Consider the following 13,313-nt stretch of genomic DNA (forward strand, 5'->3'; position numbering starts at 1 on the left):
AAAAAGAAGAAGAAAAAAAAAGTTTCCTGGATACCACCTCTGCACAAAAGCATTCCAGTGAATACACCTGAACAGATGGAACCTGCCACCATATTTCCTTGAAAAGAATCATTTTGCTGCTGGCTGCTAAAACACCCCAACAGATTTATTTACTCTTTGAAATAAAACAAAACAAAATACAACAACAAAAAAGTAAATCCCAAACAAACTACATTTTTACAGTTTTGGTCTAGAAGTTACAATGAGGCATAACCCTCTCAACTCAGAAACTCATTTTCCCTTGGTAATATCCTCTGATGACACGAGCACTTTGAAGATTAACATGCAGTCAGAGAACACACCCTTTTAGCTATCTGTCCTGAATGAGAGAAGCCAGATCATGTTGACTGACGTGGGAATTACTCCACCCTTTCAATAAGGAAAGGACCAGCATAATTAGGAAATTTTTAAACATTCATTAAATACTGACGCAAGACATTCTCTCCTCATTCCTTGAACCTCTCTCTTGTCTGATACTCTTAAAATCCATACTGAATCGAACAAGGAAATGCTGAAACAATCACACTCTCCAAAACTTCACAAATGGGATGTGTACCATAACAGAGTATTTCTGTCTATGACACAGGACTTAGACATGTTGAAGTTTGTTGAACATGTTTTTGGAGTATTAGCAAACACTTCAGAGCTGATGTGAACAGCTTGCTTTAAATTGTGACTTGATTTTTAAAGAGACCTTGGGAGAGCTTCAACAAGAGCTTCACTACGTGAACTCTTCATGCCTTACGACACATGATGCAGTACTAAGCTGGGATCGTGACCTGTGTATTTAGCTCTTCAGCAAAGCTTCATCCAGTTTTGGAATATTAAAACCTGCCATTGACAAAACGCTAGCCAAAGTTTTCTACTGTTCAGTTCGTTGCTTAAGGCTTGTTGAGAATATGCTCTGTGTGGAGTCTTGGCATCTTGTAACAGAATGGAGACATTGGTTAGGACAGCAAAGAAACAGAGTGGTGCTTTAAATCATGAGATCCCCTTGAATAGAACTTGAGGTCACTGGAGAACAGTCAGTCACAACCGACACTTTTATATGCTCCTTTTGCCAAAACAACCACTGTTATTTGTAAGGACACCTTGGCTTTCAATAACAAAATCAGAGCCATCTCCTCCTGCAGCGCCCAGTTAAAGAGCACCCGCATGCCACCCACCACTCACACAGCTCTCATGAAAGCACACGTAACGCTCGCGAAAGGCAAGTGCTTCGCTACTTCTTGCCCATTGCAAAGACAGATGAAATGCATCATGCTCCAGCCAGTTCACTACCCTGGTTATGGTGCTACACCCATTCGTGTAAGTCTGCTTTACGCTAAACACAGACCACCGAGCCCACCAATCCACACAGCAGTTTTGTGACACCTGCTCAAGACTAGCTGCAGTATAAAATTCACATCACTTGTGATTGATACCTGATCTGACACAGAGATCAAGAGACAGATGTCATACCGTTTCACCCACCATCACTGAGCCTTGAATACAAGGGAAATACGCATAAGTGAATTAAATGAGCATTTCTACCAATGTGATCAAACCCAGCAAATAAGCTGTATTTGCCTTAATACCATATTCTGAGGAAATGTGGAAGTTTTAAAATTCTTACAGGCAATTAATTAGCGAGTTCTTAAACGAAAGAAATTAGAAAAAGATTGCAGAGAGTTGTTTGGCATCCATGTCAGAAGGGGGCAGGAGGAAAAACGGATTAAAAAAATAACAATCAATTTCAGACTAGGCAAGCAGTGTTCACGGAGTAGATTTGGTGAGCTGGAGCATTTGTAGAAGTTTGGGACTTGAAGCACTGACTCAAGGCAAGACAGAGAATGTGTAGGTGGGGAGCAAACATCAGACAAAACTTCTGATCCATGCACCTTGATAATGAATTTTATCTCTGCCGCTATTCCAGTCCTGCACCAAAACAAACTGCATGGTGGTTTGTGATGCAGTCTGAATTCAGTGAAAAAATTCCACCTGTGATCTGAATTGCACTGAGATGCAGATTTCCAGAAATGGTTTAAAAAACTGAGTTGACAAACTCCACAGTCCTACAGGTTTAATTGGTTTCCCCATTTCTTTATTCCAATGTGATTCTGAAATGAGGGGAAGAAGTCTTCAGAAACATGTTGGGCACATGTTTTCAAATACTCCTGATAAGAACGTCTATATTTTTTTCTGTCATCCAGACTTACTGCATTTAAAAAAAAAAATTTACAATATACTTCAACAGTTTTTGTATACCTAAAATGCACAATACCATCTGTTCCTTCAAGGTCTTTATTATTCCAAGTCTTGTTAATCTTCATTCTAGTTGCTTGCTACCTTCTGATTTCTGGTCCAGCCTGCTCTTGTTGTTCTTCACCATATAGATGAAGTATGCAAGCGTCTCTTTCTCATTCACAGGGATATTCCTGAAGTGACGACTGACAGTCTAGAAGGACAACATGTAAAGAGACAGAAATTCTGAAATTAAAAAGTAGAAATAATCAGAACAGGTTTATCTTCACTTTCCAAAAATGACTTTATGGCCACTGAATGTAATATACTTGTAGTCAAACATGCACCAATTCAAACTGTCAGTCCTCATTTACCTCTCTCTCTTTACAGCTGGAATGTGCATATGTACATAGCATAGTCGTGCTACGTCAGCAGTATTTGCAGCCAACCTACAAGCGGAATTTGGAAGCCAGAATGTCCTCCTGCCAAACCAGCATAGCCTCTCCTAAGCGACATTCATGCCGAGATTATTTGGAGAGCAATTTTTCCCTGCATCTCAGTATTTTAAAGCGTCAGAAATATTGAAACGCCTTGCTGTGTGAACCCTATGTAGCAAAGTTTTAGAATCCAAAGGAAAACGCACTGAGTAAATTTTCACTGAAAGGAACACCAGGGGATTTGTAACGGGAGGGTTAGGGCTACCCCTCTCTGACACTAACATAAGCCCTGAACCATTAGCTGCTTTTTTTCTCAGGAAATGAACGTAGAAAACACGTCGGAGCTGGACAAGATCTGCTTCTCATATGGGAGAAGTTCTTTTTTGGTACCCAACACAGCTCCAGAACTGGATTTTGATGCAGGCTGAGCAATAAGTCACTCCAAGAAGATTTATGGAAGTTTGAGTTTTCCTTACGGTGGGGTAGCAGCAGGAGTCTAAGAGCCTCAGGCAGCAGTGATTCAAGCATGGGAGCTGGACGAGGATCCAGCGTAGGGTCAAAGCTGCTCAGACTTCACAGGAAATCTGGGAAGTGTGTGACAACTTTAAGTTAGGCTCCCTTTATTTTCTGCTTGCATAGTAGTTTGTTTTTTTGGTTTTGTTTTTTTTTTTTTTTTTTAACTCCTTGGCACATTCATGGTAAATTGCCTAAGTAAGAAGTCCTTTGTGGCAGGAGGTAGCTGAGAGACTATGAACTGGTTAGTTAGAACATGACAAATCAGAACTAATATGGAGGATATACACCCAACCCTGCTTCGTTCAATTTATTCCTACATTGCACTACACTTTCTCTATATTCTGTATATTCATTACCTAGCTGACTTTGAAAGAGAGCAAGACAGTGTCTTGCTGTCTCTTTTGGTCTGCCGGTTTTTGTTCTTTAAAGCAAAACAGTTAGTTTTGGGCAGACAGTTGTGAAAGTCTCAGCTTACAAAATCAACCTTGTTACCATTCATTAACTGCTACAGTTTTTTCAAGTTTAGAGAAGACTTTTCCCACAGCATGCCTTCAGATCAAGTCAGGAAAGAGAGCAGAGCAGATGTGTACCAAGCACAACTAGCTCAAATAACAAAGAGATACAGAGAGTTCTTTCTTAACAAGTATCCCACATGGTGAGAAAACAGCAGTTTTCTGAGAAAACCACCCTTAAGGAAAGAGCCTTTTATTGACTTAATACAAGAATTGTAAGACGTCAGGACAAGGGAGGAAAATAAGGAATCTGAAGTCATGGTCAGTGATTCTGCCTTTAATGATAAGCAATTCCAACCAGGTCAAGTGCCTGTGAGGAAAGAAAAACTAACAGGGCACTTAAGGTGACTAGTAGTGTGTAAGTCTGACTTTCAGTTGAACAGAAATCTTCAGCTAACACCCAGGTCGCTGGAAACTAGGTTCTGTTTCCGTTCCCTAAAGGTAATAAATTGTGACTATGAACAAGGAGGGAAAGGAAGCAGAGAAAAGCAAGTTACTAAAACATGCCTTCAAGAGCCAGCTTCCATGTCTTCCACGACTGTCTCAGGTGAACGAAAGCATGTAGCTTTCTGTTGGCATCGTCCCACGAAACCTTTCGCAGAGCACACAGTACGTACTAGCAACAGAGTCGCTACAGGTATTAGTGTCCACAAAACGTGCACTTGAGCAGAGGAGATAAGAAGTTTTTTAGTAACAGAGATAATACTACCTCTGTCGTCACTTACTTCTGCTAGCTGAGCTTTGTTGAGTCCAGGCCTAGTCTGCAACTTATAATGTCTCTTGTAACGTCGCAGGGTGTTCACTTGGAGCTGGAACAAGTCAACCTGGAAGTGATGCAGAGAAGAGAGGATGAGCACTACCTTTAGCTTCTATCAGGCAGAAATGTAGAGTTATCTAAAAATAATTATTTCTGCCTCAACAGGACTGCTCCTTGCCTGTATTCAGAACCACACCAGCTTGCCTTACTGACAAATCTAAGTATATTTTGTATTTGTTAATGCTAAAGGACCAAAACAGCCTCAGGGAAATACAAAATTTTGTTCTGGTTCACATGCTGTCAACAGAATTGCTGGCCAATTTCTGCTCTCAATTACACCTCTGCAACCTTCAAGCAAAGGGGAACCTTTTGTTCCCACAAGGTTTAAAAAGCTCACACATGAAATATCCATTTAGCAGGCAGCGAACAAATGGTTTGTGACATAAAACAGAGCATAGAGACAGAGAAGAAACAAAATTCAAATACTGAAATGGGAAGCGCAGAGATTAAAAGCAAGGGTGGTGGTGGGGGAGGTTACAGGAAGGAAGATAAAGATCATGTGGAAAATGCCATGTTTCACAGACAAAAGGAATTTCTGGTGAAAACCAAGAATAAAATGACAATGAAACTGACAGCTGCAGAGCTCCCTCTTCAGTTAGGTGACTGCATCCCTCAGGTTTTAACCACCAAATACCCTGCATGCTCTAGAGCACTAGCATTTTCAGATGCCAGCTGAGTCTTCACCAATTATCCTGGCAACTAACATAAAGCCTGTATAGGAAAGTTTGGATGGAGAATCTTGCGGAATGGAAACAAAAAGAGCTTCAAGAAAAGGTCAGGTTATCCTGAAGAAAACACAAACCAAACCCTTTCTACTCTTTCAACACCTCCACACAGCGAGGTGTGGACACAGCTTTGCAGCAAAGACATAGCTGTGCTGGCAAAACGATTCTTGGTGGCTTTTTTTTTTTTTTTTCCCCAGAAATAAAACACTTTTTGCCAATATGGGTGGCATTTCCAGCAGAGGGCTCTGCTGACATGGCCAGAACTCTGGTCCTCCATGAACATTACCTCTGCACAACTTTTTGCAATGTCAACAGTACCAGAAACATCACCAAAGCAAATACAGTGCACAACAGCACAGAGAAGAAATTATTCTAGAGTTCTGTAACACAGAAAACCTCCCCCAGGCTTTTATTTCCTGAAAATAAAAAGATGTTATGAATTATTTGAAGGCAGTTTTAAATAGTGCCAAAAATACCATATACACAAAGGTCTGGAGAAGCTTAATCTCTCTGGATACCAAATACCCAAACGTAGAGAGTGACCTGTTGAATTCTTCACTGTATTTGCAAAACAATGCATGGAGGTAATGGAGAACCGTATCAGGGCCACAGTCACCACTGAAAGTAACTTATTTTTACCTTTAAAAAAGAATTAGTACCAAATACTCTTTTAACAGCTTTTTGTTTGGAAGCAGTACATATGTGAAGTTGTGTGATAAGGTACCTTATCATACCTCTTTTTGTAGAAAACTTCACACAGGCAAAGAACTCATACAGGAATGAAGAAGAAAATTAGGCAATTACACATTACAAAAAAGCCTTCCTGAAAAGTGAGAATAACTCCATGGTGGTTTCAGTGGAGTTGCAATTTAAAATTTAAATATTTTCCAGTACGTGGAAGCATCCAAGTGATGTTTTCTTCAACGTGCTCAAAATTGGTAAAGCAGCCTACACCCACTTGCACCTACTAACCTCTGGGACATCCGTTTCATGCTCAGGAGAGTCACCTCCATCATCGCTTGTCTTCCTCTTTCTTTTGTTTCGGACACTTTGAATGAAGTTCTTGTGAAAATCACAAATATACAGATGTCTCACCTGAGAATCAGAAGTGGTGAAAAAGCAATCAAAACAGGTACTGTGGGAACAGCATTCAACAGCAGCCAGACACCAGCATTAAAGAGTGCATCGCTCATGACTGGCATGACTGACTGCCTCATGACATTAAGGAATTTCTAATCTTAAACCCCAGGCCTGATATCGCACTCCTGAGTTCGAGGTAATTTACATTACAAAGACTAAAGGCAAGAAAAATGAAGGACTCAACAGCTCCAGCTGAACCTGAACCTCTGCAGATAATATATTTCTTTTTTATGGTTGCAGTCATATGTCAGAAAAAAAATAGGTAATTGTCTGGAGGAGATCTGTTTGCTTCAGGACTTACTACCAGGCGACTACTATCAAGAAAAATATTATTCTGTGCTGGTCTTGTCAACTTTCTGGTTTCAATAGCATGGAAGATTATTAATGCTAGTATTTAAAAATCTAGACCAAATAAAAGTTGGCTAATTACCTCAACTAAAACAAGCAAACCACAAGCAAAAATGTCTCTTTCCTATAGCTTATCCTGCCACAGAACCCGCTTTGTAACAAATGTTATCTCACACTGTTAGCATATATAAAACAATGGACCACGAATGATCAAAATTATTTGGTACTGTAAGGCAGAAATATCTTCAGGTGACACAGGGACTGTACATTCGAAATCACTTTATGCAGCCCAGGTCGTACCTTCCCTTCATTTTTACTTCATTAGTCTGATTACCTCCTTTTATTTCTAAAGGCTTACGTCTGTCAACAAAGAATCATTTCTAAAATGAAAGAAACGACTATACCACTAGACAAATCTGCTGAGGACTATAACCCGGAGAAATACTCTGGGTTTTAAGAATAAGATTTTATTTCAAATTGAGTCATGCTGTTCCCATGCCCTGATGTATTCTGGCTCTGCAGAAGGGACCTAACCAACTGGGGAACTTCACCCTTTTTGTTTTTAATGGTTTTAATCTTTAAAGCTCAGGGATAAAAAGCAATCCAGAGCAGAATTCTGTCGGCTGAGTCACTTCGGAGGATTTCCTTCTGTAACCTTGCCAGGCTGCTTCTGCCTGTTTCTCCGCTGGGCAAGCGACCCGTTCCGGAGCTGACAGCTGTCACTCACTGTCCTGAAGCACATGGAGCTGCCAGCGCTGCCCAGCGAAGCGGCCAAGCGCCCGGTTCTACGGCAGCACAGCTCACCTCCCCAGGGCGCTGGGACACCGGACGGGCGCTCCCGTCACCTGCCTCCCCGCAACTCCAACTAATTAACAAAGCAACCTCAGCGACACCGGACCGAGCGAGCAACCCGCACCGCTCGGCTCACCTAGCGGCATCAGCGGGTTTCGAGGCGAAAGTGAAATTAAAAATAGCGCTGTCGCCCCAAAGCCGCCACGGCCGGCTCCTGTGCTCCCCTGCGCACCTCCCGCCGCCCCCGCCCGGGGCTCGCCCGCCGGCCGCGGCTCTCGGGACGCGACGGACGCCGTGAGGACGAGCCGGACCCCCGGCCCGGCACCGGCCCGCAGCCCCCGCCCCGCAGCCGGCAGGGCCTGGGGAACCCCCGGGGCAGCCACCAGACCGGGGCCGGCCGGCGGGGACCGCAGTGCGGTGCGGGCTGAGGGCGGCGGGGCGCGCCCGGCCGGCCGCGGCGGGGGCTCGGTGGCGGGGGCTCGGCGGCGGCCGCCACTCACACTTTTGTCGATGTCCAGCTTGAGCTTCTTCTGCGAGATGCTCTTCTGGATGCGCTTGCTGAAGGACGCGTTGCCGGCGGGGCGCACGCAGCGGTCCCCGTCGTCGATGAGGCAGCAGCTCTGGCCGTAGAAGGGGGCGGCGGGAGGCCCATCCCGGCTGTCCTCCTCGGTGCTGAAACCATTCATCGCCCACCTGCCCGCCCCTCACCCCGCCCGGGGAGCCGAGAACCGGGGAAAGAGCCGCCGTGGCCGCCGCCGCCCGGCCGCCCCCGCGCCCTCGGGGGGACCCCGCCGCCCGGCGCCCCCCGCGGGGGCCCCCCAGTCTCGCAGGGGCCCCCTCAAGGGGGGACCCCCCCTCAGCGCCGGCGGAAGGGGCCGCGCCGGCGGGAGGGCCGCCCGCCGCCGCCCCTCAGCGGTGGCCGCGGAGGCCGGGCCGGGCCCCCCAAGCGCCGCCGCCCGCGGGGGAGCCGGGACCCCACACGCACCACTCACACACACACAAAACCGCCTCCCCGGCAGCGGAAGTCCCGCCCCTGGCCTGCAGGCGGGGCGCTGGTTGGGCGGCGCGGCTGAAGGGGCGGGGCGCGCCGACGCCGCTCCGCGAGCCTATTGGGAGGCGTCACTGCCCATCTACCGCCGCCGACCGGCCCCGGCCGGCCTCCGCGGTCGCACGGCAGCCGGAAGGTCGCCGGCAGAGAGGCGCGCGAGCGCGGGCGGGGGGGGAGCCGCGCGCCGTTGCCAGGGCACCGCAGCGCCCCCCTCCCCTCCCCCCCCGGCGCTGACAGGGGCGGCCATCCGCCAGCCCCGAGTCCCCGGCCCGCAGCCCCCCGGCCCCGTGAAGCGGCTGAGGATGCCGGGTGCCCCTCCTCGCCCCGGGCGCTGCCGGAGCGGGTGCCCGGCCTCGTGCCCCGGTACGCGCCCTCCGGCCCCAGCGGCCTTCGGGCCGCCGCAGCGCTCGCCCGCCGCAGCCCCGGGCCCGCGGGCCCCCGCCCGGGTTCCTCCTGCCCCCCGCTCCGGTGCCGGCTCAGCCCGCGGCGCCCAGCCCGGCCCTGGCACCGAGCCCTGCCGGCAGCCCCGGCTGGTGCCCGGGCCCGGCTGCAGCCCCCGGGCTCCTCATGGAGCAGGCGGGAGCCCCTGGCTGGAATGTCATTAAAAGCTGCGGGTTTCCCCCTAATTACATGACTGGGATAATGAAAAGACGGGACCTGCAAAAGCGTTTCCCAAAGCAATTTGGTTTGAAACTTAGCATTCCTACCATCTAGAGGGAAAGTAAAAAAACAACCCCCAAAAGGCCCCGAAGTCAGGTAAAAAAGGGGGGTGGCAGTGGGGAGAATGAGGGGGAAAAAGAGAGAAACTCCTACCCGATGCGTGAGGAAAAGAACTGGGAACACTGTGACCTCTGTAATACCAGACAGCACATGCCCTTGTCAAGGGTGCGTGAGCAGTAACTGGGAAAGGATTTCACCTTCCTGAAGAAAAGACTTTCTGCACAAGCAGGGAAAAGGTTCTATGGACTAAAATTACTTCAAAGTCTGAAATCCCACATGTGGAACAATGTGTGCTAGCACGGGATGGAGTGCAGTGAAACACACACAAAATACTTTTGCAAGAGACTCCTCCAAGCCTTTGGTTACAGATCAGCCTGCTCCAGCAACACTGACACAGACATCTCGCAGCCTGTTCTGCCTGCTCCCCACAAGACGACCAAGAAGCACTAAAATCTGTTATTTTCCAGCCAGTCCTTGCAATACCAAAAATGTCTCGGAACAAATCTGGAGGGCAGGGACTTAATACTCTCCTCTCAACAGTTCGGCTGCTTCTCTCAGTCTTTATTACTGGTGCCCTCAGGCAATTACTAATTTCTGTTTGTCCGTTTGTTTGTCCGTGCGACTAGCAGGGAACCAAAGTGTGCTCTGTACTGGCCACACAGGACACCACTCCCCAGAGCCGGCCACTCCAATGGGAAAGTGGTGGAAACAAATGACTTTACCCACAGACCAACAAGCAGTTAGAGAAGAGCAAAGAGACTTAAAAAAAAGCAAGATGCTACCGCTAATAAAAGCCCCTGGCCAAACTGCCTGGAATCTGCCTGCCTGAAGTAATACCCTCCTGGCAAAAGCCATACAGATACTCCCTTTTTTTTTGGGAAACAGAAAACACCAAAAGGCTGACAGTGATCTCAGAGCTCCTGATAGCAAGCTTTCTAGGTTTATCTTAACATTATGAGTAAAAATCCAACGGCAGGCTGAGGAAATCTCGCAGAAGGACTGTCTTGACATTTGGGAAGTTGAAAACAGACTGTAGGGACAGATGATGATAGCAGCAAGCAAGCAGATAAAAGGGAACATGGTCGTAACAGGCAGGACTTACTCCTGACCCTGTGAGGAGGAGATTCTGCACGTGCTCCCTGGACTATTCAATGGGAAACTGGGAGCAACTGGAGAAACAGGCACCATCAGTACTAGAACAGGTTTGTAAGACCATCAGATTGTATTTCATCTTTGGCTGCAAGCTCTCATCCCATGCAAATGGAAAGATTTTAAGTCGTTTTGCAATGCCTACTAAAAGGAAAACACCCCTGCTTTTGTCACTGTTTGCTAATTCAATGCTAAATACCTCCAGCTCAGGCTAACGCAATGACACCTTTTGTCAGTCTTAAAAAAAAAAAAAAAGGTGCATGGAGGTGTTCATGTAATTGCAGTTTATTTCAGAATATTTATCCTCGTGGGAACCTCAAGATTTCACAGTCTGCTAGTCCGGAACTAGCTTGCTGTGAAATAAACTGCCTCATAGAGACATTCTTTATTAGGTATCTATCACTAATCTGATCTAATAATTCTTTGCAGGAGCTGCAACGAAGTGAGAAACAATGTTTCATAAACCCATCAGCGCCGAGGCAGCTTTAGTGCCTTTGAAGCTGTAATAGCCTGCCCATCCAAGTCAGCCCTCTAATCAAATAAGGGGAACCTGCACAGGCCTTTAAATCTTAGCTGGAGCAGCACTACCCTCTAAAGATAAGTCTGTGATGTAGCTGTCATCCGGAACTTACTGTTTTAATGGAGCTGCTTGGGGTTCTTCGGACAGAAGCACTACTCTCCAAAAGGCCTGTGCTGCCAAAGATGTCCAGAGAGGAAGCTTTTTTATTTTTTTATACCTCCATCAAAAATCGGACTATTTCCACCTTCTGTACCTTGGGGACCAATGTAAACACTGCCCTCGCACCTTCCCCCAGACTCCCACTCTCTTCAGCATTTTTCTATGGTGGCACATTTTGAACCTGCTAAAAAGCTTACTCTGTCACAGCTTTTGGCACATACTCCCCCCGGGAAATGTTCCCGTAGCCAAGAATCACAGCACAATCTTCCCTTGGGAGCACACCTTGCAGTTATCTGCTGGTCCCCCGGCAGCAAGGCTTTCCTTTCCTTCACACATGCACATTTTCCCACATGCTACTGTTTGTCTCCCCTCCGTTTATTACAGTTTTTCACCCCAAGGAGTCAAGTAAAAAGGAACGTTGGGAAGGCCACAAAAGAAATGAAGTGGTGACAGTAGAAAGTGCAGAGGGTCCTAACGGGAACATGGGAGAGGGCCATGAGCAATGCCTATAAACTTACCTTGGCTTGGGCTGAGAGACTGTGCTCCCCACACGAGGATTAGAAGACAAACAGGGCAGCGAGCTGTTAAAAACCCTCCCCTGCAAACCAAGGCACAGGACGGATCTACCAGCAGTTGCTCTCCAGGCAGAAACGCAGAGAGAGCGACAGCTTTATCCTGCCCTAAGCTGGGCAACACCTGTGGGACGCTGAACTCCCCTAAACTGCAGGACAAAGCAGTTCAGACAAGGTGCACGTACAGGCTCAGGTGACTTTAACGTTCTATTCTCATGGCCATGTATCTCAGCAGTAAACACACAAACTGCCTTTGAGAAAAGCTTTTTGTGTTGCTTTGACCACGTGGCTGATGGCAGGCTCAGGGAGGGAAGCATCCCGGACATGGTGGCTGCTGTGTGGGTGTCAGCTCTTGGAGGACCTCACCTGCAAGGTGCTCTTCTTGAAAGGACAGCGAGGCCCATGCTCTGAGGAGGACTGCGGAGGGTCACCATCCAGGCATGACTGCATTGCAGTGTGTGGTCAGGGGGACAGGAGTGCCCCAGAGTCCCCCCCAGCTCCTGTTCTGAAGTACTCACCCACACAGAGCAGCAGCCAACTACACTCCAGAGCTCCTCCCTACGGAAGCCAGCTGGAGCTTGGCCATGAGGCAGTCACTGCAGTAGGTGATGCTCCAGCACTGTGTCATCTGCAACAGTATCAACCCGGAGAAGTTTTACTTACATAGTCGCCAATTAACACAAACTTTAAATGACTGATTTGGTTATTGAGAAAAAAGAAAAAAACCACACTGAAGTAAACACCTTTCCTCCTCCTCCTCCTTCCTTTGGCTAAATTTCATCCCCATACCTGTCCTTCACAGCCTCACCTCCCCCTTGCTGCAGTTCTTATGCAGCTTCTCCCCACTCATTCAGTGAGGTGGTGGGTGCTGCAGGAGGTCAGGGTCAAGTGTGAAACTGTTTGTCTTCACTTCTCTGTGCTGGGCTCTCTCCGCTCCTCTGTGCTTCTCAGTGTGCCCTGCCAACAAGGACTGTCCATGGCCACTGCCCCTCAGGGGTGTCCTACCTTGGCACAAGTCATCCACCGCGGCCACGGTCCCTCCAGGACTGCATCCTTGGGCATGGAACACCACCTTGCACGAACATATCTCCTTCCACATCTCCTTATCTTTCTCCTCATCTTTCTCCTCATGCGTCTCCTCCCCTTGTAGCTGCCACTCTTTGTTAAATTTGTCTGAGCTGAGGTGCTGCAGGGTCCTCTGACAGGCTGGAGTTTTGGGGCACGGTGGGTTGTTTCCATCTGTTTCAGAGCTGGCTGGAAGCAGCTGCGAAGGGCAGACACAGAGATGCCAACAGGCATCTGCAGCCCCCAAGCTGCCTGAACCTGCCACGTACGCCCAACACGGCGCTCAGGTGCGAGCTTCTTGGCTGCTCGTGCATAAACGCAGTAAACCCTGCAACTTACACCCAACACAAAGGGCAGCTGAGAAGGATGTTTCCCAAGGGGGCTGGAGGAGAGCAGTGCGTGACGTGGCAGGAGGCCCACCCTGGGGAAACACCAGACCCCCGTAACTAAGCTTATTCTCATAAGAAGTAGAGAGAAGGGAAATAATCACTGGAGCAAAACAGGCAGGGACAGTCATTTCTGCATACACAG

At 47.9% G+C, this 13,313-nt stretch overlaps 1 protein-coding gene across 1 annotated transcript; it reads right to left on the reverse strand.

The window, feature by feature from the left end:
- Positions 1 to 124: 124 nt before the first annotated feature.
- SAP30L (SAP30 like) lies at positions 125 to 8,533 on the reverse strand. Its single transcript, XM_080398638.1, has 4 exons — positions 8,050 to 8,533; positions 6,242 to 6,364; positions 4,453 to 4,551; positions 125 to 2,476 (listed from the first exon to the last, which is right to left on the reverse strand). Exons 1-4 carry the CDS (start codon positions 8,233 to 8,235, stop codon positions 2,348 to 2,350), a joined length of 537 nt encoding a protein of 178 aa, XP_080254764.1. The 5' UTR covers positions 8,236 to 8,533; the 3' UTR covers positions 125 to 2,347.
- Positions 8,534 to 13,313: the final 4,780 nt, after the last annotated feature.

Source organism: Falco punctatus, assembly GCF_963210335.1.
Source record: "Falco punctatus genome assembly, chromosome: 8".
Classification (NCBI taxonomy): Eukaryota; Metazoa; Chordata; class Aves; order Falconiformes; family Falconidae; genus Falco; species Falco punctatus.

Excerpts from the sequence above, each read along its gene's own strand:
- SAP30L (XM_080398638.1), bottom strand. The coding sequence starts at position 8,235 with ATGAATGGTTTCAGCACCGAGGAGGACAGCCGGGATGGGCCTCCCGCC. Across the intron at positions 6,365-8,049 it reads AGCTGGACATCGACAAAAGT|GTGAGACATCTGTATATTTG; the intron begins GTGAGTGGCGGC and ends TCTGATTCTCAG. Across the intron at positions 2,477-4,452 it reads ACAAAGCTCAGCTAGCAGAA|ACTGTCAGTCGTCACTTCAG; the intron begins GTAAGTGACGAC and ends TTGTCCTTCTAG.